General features: G+C 50.5%; 1 protein-coding gene across 1 annotated transcript in view; it reads right to left on the bottom strand.

Annotated features, from left to right (window-relative positions):
• The window catches only part of EXT2 (exostosin glycosyltransferase 2), a 127,836-nt gene that overhangs the window by 95,816 nt on the left and 16,529 nt on the right, over positions 1 to 15,491 (bottom strand). Inside the window, exons 5-7 of the mRNA XM_028516373.2 lie at positions 7,228 to 7,423; positions 5,280 to 5,419; positions 2,465 to 2,558 (exon numbers count right to left, since the gene is read on the bottom strand). Of these exons, the coding sequence (XP_028372174.1) occupies positions 2,465 to 2,558; positions 5,280 to 5,419; positions 7,228 to 7,423 (430 nt within the window). The remainder of the gene's footprint in view (positions 1 to 2,464; positions 2,559 to 5,279; positions 5,420 to 7,227; positions 7,424 to 15,491) is intronic.

The raw sequence follows: 15,491 nt of genomic DNA, 5'->3' as shown, positions 1-15,491 counted from the left end.
CAACCAGACGCTCTCACCTGTGGTTGAGATCAGTCCAGTCTAGAAATCTGGGATTGGGAGGAGAAAAGAGGTCATTTTTGGAACAGAGAATGCTCGGAGAAAGGGAAGCGAGCTAAATGAAGCACTGCAGTGGAACGAATGCTTCAGACGGTCTGAGTGTAGCACGGAGAAAAGGGGCAGCGGGCAGCAGAAGGGGATTCAGAAAGGGAGGCAGGAGGTGCCAGGACTCACCTCCTCTGCAGGCTGATGTAATGCAGGGTGCTCACCACCAGAGGGGGTAACCGGCCCTAACGACCAGAGGCGTTCAGAAGAGATGACCTCAATCATCAATGCGGTCGAGAAGAGTAATATTCTCTCTAAGAACAAGAGTTTCAGAGTCTCCAAACAGCTGAATGGAAAGTGAGAAATGGCCTGGCCACCCTTCATTTCATAAACAAGGACACGAAAGCCCAGGGAACCTTGGTGACTTGTTACGGTCACGAGATCCACAGGGACAGAGCCAGGGCACAAACCCAAGTCTTTTGACTCCAAGCATGTCTCTTTGAACCCGAATAACCTGGAAGTACACTGTTTTAAATGGCGTGTATTCACTCCTTCTCAACGGCTCTGTGATGCCAAGTCGCCTCTGCGAACGGCCAGCCGCGCCTGCCTCAGCCCCGTGGTTCCTGCGCCGCGCTCCCACGGAACAACGGCGTTCTGTGAGTTTGCCCAGGCCAAGTTCTGCTCCGGAAACCAGTCTCTCCCTGCATGAAGGTGGGGGTTTTCTCGGCTGTTTTTCTTAGACTATACTCTAATAACAGAATGTATCTGATTTAGCAGACAATTCTCTATTTAGTTATGTTAGTAAATCAGGAAGCCATGCAAACACAAGCAGCGCAAACGCCAGGACCCTTCGAATAGCATCTTCTTCTGCACATGTTGCAAGAGCCATGGGTTTAGATCAAGACTCGAGAGATCTCTAGACTGATTTTCTGATTCCCTGACATTCAGATGAGGTCATGAGTTAAGTGAAACTGGGGAGCCCAGAAACTGAAAACGAACATGAGTATGCTAGGAAAAAACTACAGGGAGGCTGAAACCCATCTGTGGTTTGTTTTCAAAGCAGGATGCCCAACTGTTTTACAGATTTGAGGTCCAGGGAAGGCAAATCCTTGGCCTTCAGAGTTAGCCGCCAGCCGAGCCAGCATTCACCGCAGGCAGGCGGAGGTAAGAACCCCCGGCTTCCTTGTCGTGGGTGCAACCCTCTCTTGGTTTAAGGAGCTCAGTCAGAATAAAGGGGGTGGCCTGAACACACCCACTAACTTCTACTCCTTTCTAAAACCCAAATGACAATGAAGGGAATTTTTTAAAAATTCAGGCATAACTGCTCTAAGGTAAAGAGGATGGCAGACGAGGTCACAGCAACAAAATTCGGGAGCTGAAAAGCAGAAGCCGTAGCTGCCTCTTCAGGCCCCTGAGCGCTGCGTCCCAGAGCGCGGAGGAAAACCCAAGTTCTAGTGCAGAACCCCAAGTGGGGGAGAGGCGGGGATAATGACCAGAGGATGAAATGAGCATACTTAAGAAGCTGTCAGAAGCCCAGATCCCTTCCCCAGTCCACACAGCCAGGGGACGGCCTACCCTCAGCCGGAGGGAGGCCTGGGACCATTCTGGGGACCAGGTTAAATGCAGGCTCTCTGCCTGCGGGTGGGGCTGCCGAAACGGAAAGGGGATGCGCGGCCCAGCTCCATACTCAATGCCAAGAACCCCTCAAACCTTGCCTCCTGCACGGACTCCTACACAGACAATTTTGATGGAAATAAAAACCTTTGAAATCCATTTAAAGAAATAAGCACAGTACCAATATCAGGAAAATCTTCTTAATTTTTTAAAACTTCTTTGACATTTAAGCCCAACTAAATTTTTTTCAGGAGAAAGGGAAGCTGGCCTAAACGGGACACCCAGCGGAGTGCTGCCCACAGCAGAGAGCAGCCCAGGGAAGGGGCGCCGGAGGGTGGAAGAGAGACGGGGGGAGGGGGGCAGGGGTATCGAAGTGCTGGAGGGGAAAGAAACCGGGAGCCTGGGCCAGCTGAGACGACGACATTCCCAGGGTTCACAGTTACTCAGAGGCATCACCCAGAAGTGCTCCAGCCTCTGTGACTGTCCCAGTCACTACAGCCGACACCTGCTGTGCAACAACCTTCCAAAGAGGCTCGCCTTTGCATGTGGAACACACAGCTATGGTGTGACCCCACAGTCACAGCAGGCTTCCCTCAGAAAGTGTTTGTGAATCCGACAGTTATTATAGTGAACCTTACGTGACCAACTCACCCAAACCGTTTCCCTCCTTCCAGTCTGGCTGGGTGACGGAGTGCAGGAGACAGACCCCACTCGTGCAATCAGCTGCTGCTGCTCTGTACCCACGCAGTCAAGGCCACCCCTCCACATCGCCTAGTCACCTCCCCAGCGGAGCCGCTGGGCCTCTTACCTGTCTCTGCATTTCTTCAATCTGTCTTTGGGGGATGCTCTGCAAAATGCCGTATACATCTGACATCTTTTCTTCTGGCACAACCACGGATGCTCTGGAGACAACAGCAGGACAATTCATGTCGGTACAGCCCATCTCACGGAGCACCTCCATACACATCGCCTTACTTAATTCTTATAAGCAGAAACGAGAACCTCCTTCATGCACTGCCCCCATCCTGCTGGTGAGTGGTGCCTGCTCCTCACCCTGACCCTCTCAAAGGTCCATTTTCGCCCCTCCCCTCACTGCTGCATTTGTCCTCCCTCCAGCCCACCGGAGCACTCCAGCCACCCTGGCCCTTCCAGTCACTCGACCACACAGGCCCTGCACAACACCTGCCCAGCATGCTCCTCCTGTCTACCCACTCAGAACGAATGACGACCTTTTTCCTTTAGCTAGACTGTGCATCCAAATCCATTCATTCACTCAGCATGTATTTATGGGACCCTGTTAGGAACTAGGTCCTGGTAATACAACAGTGAACAAAACAGGCGAGGGGGGCCTGAGAACCCCTGAGAGAGCCACAAGACCACCACAGGGAAGAGCATTCCAGGCAGAAAGATTAGTAAGTGAAAGGCTCTGAGAGAGCAGCGTGTCAGGAGTGTTCCGGCAACTGCAAAGAGGCCAGTGTGGCTGGCGAACAGTGGGGAAGACCAGGAGGTGACGAGGGACAAGAGGGAGAGCCACAGCAGAGCACGGAGGGCCTTGCAGGCCGCCGTGAGTGCGTGGGCTCCGACTGAGCTAGAAAGCCATCGGGAGGCTTTAGGAAAGGCATGGCATGATCGGACTACGTTCCAACAGAATCACCCTGCCTAAAGTGTGAGAACGAACCACTAACAGCAAGACCGGGAGCGGGGAGGGCAGCTAGGGGGCACCTCCAAGTCTGGGCAAGAGATGCGGGCGAGGGAGGAACTGATGCAAGTGGTGGGAGAGGAGAGCCAGCAGGATCCGCTCCCAGGTTAGACACGCTACGTAAGGGAGAGGAAGGCTCAGCAATGACTTGCCCTTCGTGGCATTTAGCAGAGTTTGTCATTATATTTGTATAAATTAGTGTATTAAAACCGGAAGCCCCCTCCCCACCCTAGACTAGTCCATTGGGATGGAAAGCACACCTAGCTCCACTCACCAGCATACCCCGAGCATCTGGTACACTGCTTAGCGCACGCACACACACAGCTAGCACTTAATAAACGTTTGCTAAATGAATACATGATTTTGACTGCACAGATGGGAAAACTGAAGCTCAACAAAGGTTAAACGATTTGCCAAGATCACAAAGCCAGCCAGTAACAGAGCTGGGAATCTGAACACAGGCCTTCCAATGGCAAATCCAGAGCCCTCCCACGGCTTCTCCATAATTCGGCAGACTACCCAAGCAGACCTAGCTTCTCAGAGAAACATCTTTTCACACCCAGCTCAGGGTCACCGCCTCTGTAAAGCCCTCGCCACCTCCACGCCAGCAGCGGTACCGGTCTCCTGCTCACTCCGCTCCAAGCGCTCCACCCTGCCAGGGCTGCGTCTCATCACAGTATTGGGTAACTGCTGCTTTACTTGTCTATCTTCCACCACCAGAGCATGAGCTTTTTGGAGGTGAGGTTTGTCCTTGATCATCCTTGAATCCCCATACCTAACAGTACCTGGCAAATAAAAGGCACTCGACAATGTTTTTGCGGATGTATAAATGACTGAAGCAGCTCATCACTTCGCTAAGATATAAAGAACTGCATACCCTCCTCACCCAGCAGGCTCCCTTCTCTGTTCCGGGTCTCCATCGCCCCCGTGCACACGTCTGTTATAGCACTTCACACAGTATTATAACTGGTTTGTCCTCCTCACTAGACTCTAACCTCCCCAATAGCACAGACTATATTATTCACAGTAGGCTTTCCAAGAAACTTGAGAGGAATGAATGAATACACATCAGAGTGAGTGCTACTTAAATTACTCAGTATCTGGAGTGATCGGACCAAGATAGAAACATCAAAAAAAGCTGGGAGAAGAGAAGCAATTAAGCACTTATGAGCATGTCAAGCCTGAGAAGTATATACAAAAGGAACGAATTTTCAACCATCTTTAACCTCCAGGTCCTAGGAAATGAAATACACGAGGCTCGCAGGCTTTTCTGCTGATTACAGCGCTGACAGCCGCAGCCAGCAGAACCTCTGTCTGTCCAGCTGTGCGCGGGAATGCTGCTAAGTTTCCGGCCATGTGGAGGCACTCCTCCGCCAGCTAGTCACAGCAGGCCAGCTCTGTGAAGGCCCCAGAGCACTGGTTCTCACCGGGGGCCACAAACTGCACGTAGGGCGCTTTAAAATTCAGCATTCCTGAGGACAAAGCCCAGGCATTTTTAAAAGCTCTCCAGGTAAGTATATCCTACAGTCTCTACAAACCATTGCATTAGGCAAGAGTTGGTAAATGCTTTCTGTAAAGAGCCACAGACTGAATGTGTTAGGCTTTGTGAGCCATAATCTCTGTGGCAACCACTCAACTCTGCCATCACGGCATTAGAATAGCCACAAACAATATGTCATTAAAAGGGCGGGGCTGAGTCTCAGGAAGACTTTATGTGTAAAAACTGGCAATTTGCCCTGTTTGGCTCACAGGCCTCAGTGTGCCGACCTCTAGGCCAACAGACTGACTCTCCTGAAGGAAAACACAGCAGACCGATCTGGAGAAGTGGTTCTCACACCAAGGGATGCATCACAAGTACTCGGGGGCTCTAAACCTGACCCACACAGAGCCACTTGCATAAAGCTTTTCAGAAGGCGACACCCACCTCTTCCAGTCAAGAACTTCGGAGAAAGGCAAAACGTAGGAGTCTGCGATGACGACGGGGACACAGCCAGCCCGTAAGATGTCACTCAGTACCGCCTGGCCCAGCCGAGCTCCACGAAGGACCACGCAGAAAGTAGCCTCCTGCAGGGACAGAAGCAGAAAAGGGGGATTACCAGCCAGTTACGCTGACCCGCATGCTCGGATCCCGGCCGACCATGAAGTTCTCCCGAAGGCCAAAGCCAAGCGACACTGAGGCATCCCGACACAAAAATGCTGCAAGATAAGAGCTCGCACCAACAAAACTTCCAAAGTTCACTGGACACAACATTCCACACTTCTGCCCTCCAGCATTACTTCACTGCCTCCTCTGTTGATGCCCTGAAAATGCAAACCCACGTCCAGGTCTCCCTCTGGACACTCACCAGTCCGACTCCCCACAGGCTGGTCCCCTTCGGCTCCAGCGTGCTACGTAAATGCACTGAGGCACGGGGGCTGGACGTCCCACTTACCGCAGCCCGCCTTGGAATGGAGTTATTTTGTCTGGGCATCGGGCTCTCTAGAGGACCCCCTAAAGGGAAGGTATGAAATCTCATTTCATCTTTCCACTCCCCGTGGCATCTGGCAGTGTGCTTTGCATGCAGAAGATATTCATTTCATGAATGCAATGCCTTTGAAAACATGTTGAGACAGATACCTTCTATTTAGAAAAATAAATCAAACAAAATGCAAAATCTCAAAAGATTCCTTCCCCACTCACTTCCTCAAGGTGGGGAACATTTGGGGAAACAAGAGATGCACAGGGGGAAACAGAGTTGCAATACGTAAGACAAAATAAGACAGGACTGTAACACTCAGTTTCTCCCAGTTTTTGCCTCTTTAGGAGAAAAAAATTTTTTTAAAGACAAGCTATTTAATCTTTAAAGCTAGGGAAAAGGAACGTTTAGAAGAAAACATGGAGAAACGCAATACGCCAGACTCCTCTAGGGACAACCAAGGAAAGCAGCAGGGGGCACAGAAGAGAGTCCGCCGCGGCGCCCGCGGTGCCCAGAGGCGCAGGTGGACAGCCGGCCGGCCTGCCCCGCGGAGTCGGCATCCAGATGCGGACACGCATGCTGATAGCCACTCTTCCTGTCTAGACAAAGGTTACTATAAATACGCCTGTTCACATCACCGCTGTTATCAGTCAGACATTCCAGAGCAGATGCGGCCCTTTCTGAGAGAAAGTATTTTAATAATCTCAGCATGGGCCAGTTCTCTTTGGAGATTAAAAAAAAATCACACCAGCCCCTTGATATTTCTCCTTGAAGTAACCTGTCTGCACTTTAAGTATTTAAGTGAACAAAACTCAGTGTCTCCTTTCCTAGCCCCCACGCTCTTGGAATGCCAAATATCCTGCTTATAACACATCCCCAAGGACTGCTTTGCTGGGGTTAGGAAAAGTGCCGCCACTCCCCTGATTTGAGTACAGGACCAGCTGGGCGTGCTAAGGGGGCAGAACACAGAAAACAGAACAATGACTAAAAATAAAAACCTCTGCTCCCCGGGAAAGCTGGTAGCCTTGGGGGGCAGCACACCCAGCGGACACAAGCTGCCACTTACAAAAGTCTGACTGCCTTACGAACACAGGGGTGAAAGCAAAATGCATCTGCCTACTTTGTCTACGTGGCTCCTTTGCAAAGCTAACACATCTGCAGTTTTGAAATAGAATGAGTATTTGAAAGGAGAATGAACACTTGCAGCCCAAGAAGCTTTGCGCAGACTACACGCCAGACGTGAGGAGGCACCTGCGTGTCTGCATGGCCAGTAAAGGGCAACACAGCACCATCTTCTCCCCTCAGGGAGTTCTCCTGGTTGCAAGTAGGGAACGGCTCCTGTTTGTTGGGGCTAATTTCACCCCTTTGTTGGACGTGACCTCCACTACAGCTTGAGAGGGAGGGAGTGGCACTCACCTGCAGCACCTGCGGGTACTCGAAGACCTGGTGCTGGTGGCAGCGCTTGCGCACGGAAAGGACGTCCTCGGAGAGGTTGGAGCACTTATCCAGCACCAGCACGGACTCTCCGTGGGTGGCCTGAAGGGCCTCCAGTTCCGTGCGGTACTCGGGATGGACAGCCATCTGGGACGACAGCAGGAAGTATCGCCGGGGCCTGCGGAGGAGGGAGAAGGTTGACGGCGAGCTGCCGCTGGTCTGTCTGTCCAGGCGAGGCGCCCTCGGACGTTAACCACATGGCAGTGAGTGTTTTCTCACCAGGCTTCACATCCCTTGATTTCGGGGGGAATAATACTTTGTGGCATGGCTAAATGGTCAAAATACTATACACCATGAGAGAGTAAGGTATGACTCATTCACATATTGTGCAACAGTTAAGAATTTTATTTCTGAGCGCGGGCTGGGAACCAAAGTGTCCCAGGTTCGATTCCCAGCCAGGGTACATTCCTGGGTTGCAGGCCATAACCCCCAGCAACCACACATTGATGTTTCTCCCTCCCTCCCTCCCTCTCTCTCTCTCTCTCTCTCTCTCTCCCCGCCTCCCTCCCTTCCCTCTCTAGAAATAAATAAATAAAATATTTAAAATATAAAAAAAAAACTTAAAAAAAAAAGAATTTTATTTTGAAAAAGTTCTTACTGGTTTGAGAAAATGCTTACAATATGCCAAGCTTACAGAGCATCCTACAGATATGGGTGTATATTGAAAAGGAGAAACACTGACTGGTTGGTGGACTGGCTGGTCCACTGACTGGAAGAAACATCAACATGTTACCATTGGTCGTACCTGATTCGTGGACCAGAAAAGGAACTGAGAGCTGGCGGCACCCTTCACACAGGAAAAGAGGGAAACGTAATAGGCAGCGCCAGTTGTAAAACCAAGCGAGGTAAAAGACCGCTGCGGGCTGTTGCACGGCGTCCTTACGCTACAAGGGAGAGGGGACGCCCACAGAGAGGGCCACCTGGACGTTAGCCAGACCCCGCCGGCAAGTGAGAACAAGTGGAAAAAGTCCTTGCCAGAGGATGGAATCAGTCTCAGCATCTGAGTAGCAGGGATGTGTAAAAGCGAACGGAGTGAGGAAAGGATCCCCAAGGGTCTAGTGTCATTAAGATCTCCGTGAGAGACAACAATGCGAGCACTCCGTTAGTGAGCCAGAAGTCAAGGGCAGAATGATGGGGAGACCAGATGGTAATTCCCTCCTAGAAGGCAAGATTCCCGGAAAACAGAGAGGTTACAGAGCATAAACACTATAGAGGCTGAGAGACCACTAGAAAAGAGTAACATAAAGCAGGCTCCAGGGAGAAATGAAATACCCATCACACCTGCAAGCAGTCCTCACTTAAATCCACCCCTAACTGGTGCAGACCAGGGGAAACGCAAGGGCTGTCCGTCCCGTAGGCTGGGCACCAACACAGCCTTTTTGGAAAGAACAACCGAGGACCTACACTCTGTAAACCGTCTCTCTCTCTTTTTTTCCTTGCTTTGGGGAGAAAGGAAGGGTAATTGGCTTTTTTGTTTTGGGGTTTGTTTGTTTTTTTTAGTTTCTTAGAAGTATTTCAAGGTTTATACATCCAGTGCCGACGAATGCTCAATCATTCTCTAGCTGAGATCGTCACTTTCACTGAGCATGGGGCGTCGGGTCCGAGCACGCAGAGCGACCAGTGGGAAGGTGAACACTGGCCTAGCCAGCCAGACCAGCTGGACAGATGCCAGAGAGCAGCCAGGTCGCTCATAAATCCACAGAGCCGTTTCTTTTGGTAATTTCTTTGTACAGCTGAACTAAAAGCAAAGGGCATTTCTCACACCACAGTGAGCAAAGAAAGGAATAAGCAGAGTCCCTAGAACCTCCCTGCCCAACAGCAATTAGCCACATCAGGCCATTTAAATTAAAATTAAGTAAAATTTGCCCTGGCTGGTGTGGCTCAGTTGGTTGGAGCGCTGTCCCGTGACCAAAGGGTAGCAGGTTCACTTCCCAGTCAGGACACATACCTAGGTTGCAAGTTCAATCCCCAGTCCAGGTGTGTACAATCCCTGGTCTGGGCCCCTACAGAAGGCAACCAATCAATGTTTCTCTCACATCGGTGTTTCTCTCTTTCCCTTCCTCTCTCTCTCTGAAATCAATGAAAAAATGTCCTTGAGTGAGGATAAACAAATTTTAGGAGTTTTTTTATTACAAATCAGAAAACTCTATTTAGAAATTATAATGAAAAGTTACACACTGAGTTTAGGCTAAAGAGCTTCTACAGGTCTGTCCAGTCCCTAAGACTGGTACACGGTACTTGCCGGATGTCTCTCAAGACTTTCTGCTTAAGCAGAGCCCTTAGCACAGAACTGGTGCTCTTCGCCCTCTAGAGTAGGAACAGACATGTTGGCCTCCAAGAGGGCGTCTGTGCCAGAGGAGGGCATCCGTGCAGGAGGAGGGCATGTCTGCACGACGAGACGGCCCACACGGAGTGTCGAAGCCCCTGTGGGGTGAGACCTTCTACTTGGGGAAGAGCAGGGACGTGGCCGGGCATGGAGTAGGAGGGCCCAAAAAGGGTGACCAAGGTCTCTGCACTGTGGGCAGGGGCAGAGGTAGCCACTGCAACCCAGCACGGGGTGCTGGCGACCATGGGGCTGGCATCCCAGATGCCCAGGTTTGGAGGGCATCTGGGAACCCGGAACAGTGTCAGAGCCCAGGCGGGCTGAAAAGGGCGCCCCACCAGTTGTGGGGAGGAGGATGACAATGGTGAAGTTTCCCCAGTGTGGGGTGTCGGAACCCAAAAGGGGCGAGGAGGGCAGAGGGTGGCCGGCAGAGGGCGAGGAGCAGCTGTAGGAACTCCACTCAGGGAGGGGCAGGTGTTGGGTCTGAGTGACAGTAAAGAGGGCACCTGGGCAGTGAGGTGGGGGCAGTGGCAGCAACAGAATCTTGGTCACGTGGGAGAGGGCTGGTCAAATCAGTAAAGGTATAGAGGATAATGGGAACCAGATTTCTCACTGTCAGAGAAGGGAGTTCCCAGTACGGACTGGAGATACCGACAGAGGAACATGGTGTTCAGCATGCACGCATCCAGAGAGAGATTCACCCACATCGACAGGGAACTAAACACAGATGTTAATGTGTGGGGCTCAGGGAAACTCTTGGGTAACACAAGGCCCAAAAGACCACGGCTTAGACTTCACCGCTCGGAAACAAAAGTCCACTTCAGAGGGGTAGTCGCCAGTGTCGCCGGATCCACCCCCTCCCAACACTGCTCCATTTCCAACACACACGTGCACACGTGAACGACCGTCTAAAACCGCTCGCCCGCTCCACGCTGGCTCCCCCTGGCCTGACAGATGGCTGACAGAGGGTGCCCGTTCCAGTTTTAAGCAAACACAATGTTCAGGTGGAATTTGTTTTTCTTTCCAAGACTGAAGTTACTCGCTATGACTTTCATGTTCCCTCCCAGCAGGGCCGGGATCTAAGTTTAAGTGAAACCACGCTGAGAATTTCAAGTCGCCCTCACAGTTAACAGTTGCAAACTCCCAAGTTAGTTCCTTTTGGAGAGAAAATGACAAGAATTCCAGCTGAGGCCAGCACAGCTGTGAGAAGAAGCTATCAATAGCAACAACCCTCAGCTTCCCATTGAAAAAAGAGAGAGAGATTTAAAATAAAAATAAAAAACAGAGCTCTTGCTACTCTATATAGCCCTCAAGAGATGTGGGAATTCCCTTAAAAAGCAGCTCTCACAGAGAGCAGCAGAGCCCAAACGCTGCCATGGGGTCACCCAACCTGCCGCCCACCGCCCCCCCACCCCGAGTCCCTGGAAAGGATGATGATGGTGGAGCCCGTCGTCTTTGCCTTATTTTTTTCTATTCTGACTTTGTGTTTTAGAGGTGGGGCTGAGGGGGTATGAGCTTGGTTATAAAAGAAACACCCCAGCTGTAGGGCCCGGCTGTGAGTTCAGATGCAGAAATCCAGGCCCTGGCCAGCAGAGGGAGGATCGTGCCCGAGGCAGCCTTGAACTTTCTGCTGCTGCCCCTGAAGGTACACCGCGTCGGTATCCAGTTAGCGAGCCGCAGAACTTCAGAAACTCGCTGAGACCTCAAGTGATCCAGCTACAGATCCTAATGTCAGTTTAATTATATATAATCTGTAGAGATTCACTACGAAAAACAGTCAATATAGCAGTTTAAGTCTTTGAAACAAATTATTTAAAAATAATTTTTACTGTTCAGAGTGATTTGGTTTTTTATTGTCTTTTTTTAACTTGTTACATTGAAATTTTAGTTTGTGTTTTTTAAAGATTTTATTTATTTATTTTTAGAGAGGGAAGGGAGGGAGAAAGAGAGAGAGAAACATCAATGTGAGGTTGCTGGGGGCTGTGGCCTCCAACTCAGACATGTGCCCTGACTGGGAATCGAACCTGCAATGCTTTGGTTCGCAGCCCGCGCTCAATCCACTGAGCTACGCCAGCCAGGGTGAAATTTTAGTTTTTTAATTTAAATTATATTTTATTGATTATGCTAGTTCAGTTGTCCTGGTTTTTCTCCCTTTGCTCCCCCTCCACCCAGCACCCCGCACTCCCTCAGGCCACCCCCACACCACTGTCCGTGGGTCACGTGTGCATGTCCTTTGGCTGCTCTACTCCCGGGCTGTTCTTTACATCCCTGCGGCTGTTCTGTGACAACCCATTTGTACTTCCTAATCCCTTCACCTTCTCTGTCCATCCCCCAGGTCCCCGCTCATCTGGTTACCATCAAAATGTTCTCTGTATCTATGATCCTGTTTCTGCTCTGATAGATATCTATTTATTGCCATTCTATTGTTCATACTTTTGATCATCTTCTTCTTATTAAAGAAGACCCTTTAATACTTCATATAATCCTGGATTGGCGGTGATGAACTCCTTCAGCTTTTTCTTGTCTGGGCTCTGTGTCTGACTGTCCTTCCATTCTAAAGGATAATCTTAGTCGTAGGTCCTTCCTTGCTTTTCATCACTGTGAATGTTTCTTGCCAATCCTTTCTAGCCTGCAAGGTTTCTTTTGGAGAATCATCTGACAGTCTTATGGGAGCTCCCTTGTAGGTAAGTAACTGCTTTTCTCTTGCTGCTTTTAAGATTCTCTACCTTTGCCCTGGCTGGCATAGCTCAGTGGATTGAGCACGGGCTGCAAACCAAAGTGTCGCAGGTTCGATTCCCAGCCAGGGTACATGCCTGGGTTGCAGGCTATAACCCCCAGCAACCGCACATTGATGTCTCTCTCTCTATATCTCCCTCCCTTCCCACTCTAAAAATAAATAAATAAAATCTTTAAAAAAAAAAGATTCTCTACCTTTAACCTTTGGCATTTTAATTATGACGTGTCTTGGTGTGGTCCTCTTTGGATTCATCTTGTTCGGGACTCTGTTTGGTATGTTTTCTGCCCTGAATTAAGTCTGAAGGGAAGTAAGGGTCCTAAACCATGTAAGAGAGCTCCATTGTACCAGAGAGATGAGATAACACAGAGTTTAGTTCGAGTAGCCTTAGGGAAAGACAGAGGCCCAGACTCGGCCAAGCTGACCCGACAGCCCCCACCCTCGCGAGCACACTCTGCCTCGCCCAGGCCCTCTCAGCCACCCGCTGCTGACGCTGGGGTCCAGTGATTCTCTGGTGTGGGGAGCTGCCCTGAGCGGATGCCAGGGGAACCCTATGCGGAACAGAGTTCACGCAGCTGGCTGGACTGTTCTCCTTTGAAAGGCTGGCCCTCGGCTAACGTACGGGAACTTTGGTTTGGGAGACGTCCCACCACGCCCAGGACTGGTGAGAACTGTGCCCATATTGTCTGTATGAACAACGTGGTTCACACTGAACACCTGCTTCCCTTCTGGGAGTCTGGAATGCTGGCACATGCCAGGCACTGACTGCCCACAGAAAAAAGCCTGGGTGCTGAGTTCCTAACACGCTTCCCTGTTGGCAACATGTCAACGCACTGTTGCAACGTGTTGCTGGGGGAATGAAGCCCCTCCTGGGTGACACCACTGGGAGGGACCCTTGGACGCCTGCACGTGTTTCCCTGGACCTCACCCCGTGCACCTTCCCCCCCGCCCCCCTTGGACTGACTACGTTTCGTATCCTTTTACTGTAACAAACCACAGTGAGAGCACACGACATGCTGACTCCCGTGAGTCCTCGCTGAAGCACTCGCCCTCGGTCGTAACAGTGAAACACGGCTCCGTGTGCTGCCTACCGTTCCCGGGGGACAGGGTCGGCCTAGCCATTCTCGGTGCACACAGGCCTTCAGCAAAAGTTTGAGTTGAACGGGAGTGAACTGAATTAAATAATTTCCAGAAGAACTTCAGGAAAAATAAAGCAAAGGGTTCAAAAAATTTTTCAAAAAAATCACGCAACTGATTTAAATTTAAGTAAATGCTCAAAGACATAGCAAGCAGAGGAATAAACTTTTTTTCAAAAGTTTAGTTTTGAATGGACTTTTCTCTGCTTCATTATAGTCACTCATATCCAGTGCTGCACGAACATGCCAAATTAGGATACTACATACATGACAGAAATGTGCACCACCCCGAAGGGTGCAAGCTGTGCTAGCACAGAATATCCCTTCTCAATTTGTGCACAGAGAGTGACAGCGCACAGGTACCGGGCTTACTCTGCGGGTGGTGCAAATGTTCTGGGGTTAGACAGAAACCACTGAATTGCATCAAATCAGCCCACTGTACCCCTGACACCTACATGGTGTTATATGTCCATTAGACCTCAATTGTTAAAAATTCACTGAATGGTACATGTTAAAGGAGTGAATTTTATGGTGTATAAATTATCTCCATTAAAAAAAATAAAGTAAGTCACCTCTGGGAGTCCACTAACAGAGAAACACCCAGGAAGCGGATCTAAGCAACGAGCTCATGAGCGAGCCGATCCTCCTTTGCACTTCTCAGCGTCTGCACAGGGCGGAGTAGCAGGTGTTTCAGCCTCACCGGGGCCTTTTTCACGTGTCATCTAACGAATTTGCTGCGTCTGAAGTACGCTGCATACGGCTGTCCAAGACCACACACACGACAGGGCGCACCACAGAGGAAAGAAATGCCTTCACTCCCAGAGGGTCTCTTCACAGAGAGTCCACGGAGGCTTCCTCGGGGAAGTCTGGGATGCCTTGAGAATCGTTCTTGTGTTCCCAAATTATTGCCTTGAGACTCACTCTAAGCCTAAATGCTATATGTACACTTTTAACTCTCAGCCAGTGTATTTCTAGGGGGCAACGTACAAATGAGTTGCCTTCACACGGGAGCACCCGGCACACAAGTAAAGAGTTATCATCACGTTTGTTTAAAGTTCACTGACAGTCTCACCATGAATGAGCACAACTTAAACGGAGTGCAGCAAAAAACAGGAGACAAAATGCCCCGCACATCCACACTGTCAGCTCTTTCCATTTATTCACATGTCAAAAGTGTGAGCCAAGCATGTACTGAGCATGAAGGACAGAGCAGTTAAAACATGGACCGGGCACCAGCTTCACGGTCCCTGCAATATCCCAAACCCAAAGAAGGGGCTCTGAACACGTCTCCACCACGGGGCACAGCGTGCGGGGCCCCAGCAGGCGCAGGCTTGGGATGGGTACAGAGAGCAGAACAGCCGGTCCGGGGTTGGGAGAGTGCCCCTCGAGCAAGTGGTACTCAAGCTGAAACCTAAAGAACAAGTGGATCATTGGCCTGATGAAAATGAGAAGGAAGATTTCCAGATAATAGAAAGTTTTGCAGCCCAGAAAAACCAAGAGAGTAAAGCTTGTTCTAAGAACTAAGAGACAGAAAAAAAAGCTAGAGATGGAGACAGTGGTCCTGCGACCGAGGGGCCTGAAAGACCTTTCCGTGAGTCTGGGCTTTGTCCCAAGGGCCCTGTGAAGCCAACCGTCAGGCGGGAGGGCAGCAAAACCAGAAGCAGGGAGGCCAACCAGGAGGCCGTTTCAGCAACAGGGAGCAATGACAGTAACCTGGCATATGATGGAGACAGGGCAGACGGAAAGGGCAGACAGAGCTAAGGAAGACTCACCCTTCTGGTATAGAAGTAAGGGAGAGGAAGGAGTAAAGGACACCGCATAGATTCTGACCTGGAAGGCCTGGCAGGGAGCACTGCACGTTTACTGAGAGAACGCTTGGGGATTGGGGTGGGGATGGCAGCCGCAAGGACCCAGCAGCCGATGCTTTGGTTGCTGTGACGCTGTACAGGCTGAACACAGTCGGCACCTCACAGCACGCCTGCTTGTGCCGAGT

Source organism: Phyllostomus discolor, chromosome 6, assembly GCF_004126475.2.
Source record: "Phyllostomus discolor isolate MPI-MPIP mPhyDis1 chromosome 6, mPhyDis1.pri.v3, whole genome shotgun sequence".
In the NCBI taxonomy this organism is placed as follows: domain Eukaryota; kingdom Metazoa; phylum Chordata; class Mammalia; order Chiroptera; family Phyllostomidae; genus Phyllostomus; species Phyllostomus discolor.
Note: the sequence above shows the minus strand (reverse complement) of the source record. Positions and strands in the feature narration are given on the sequence as shown.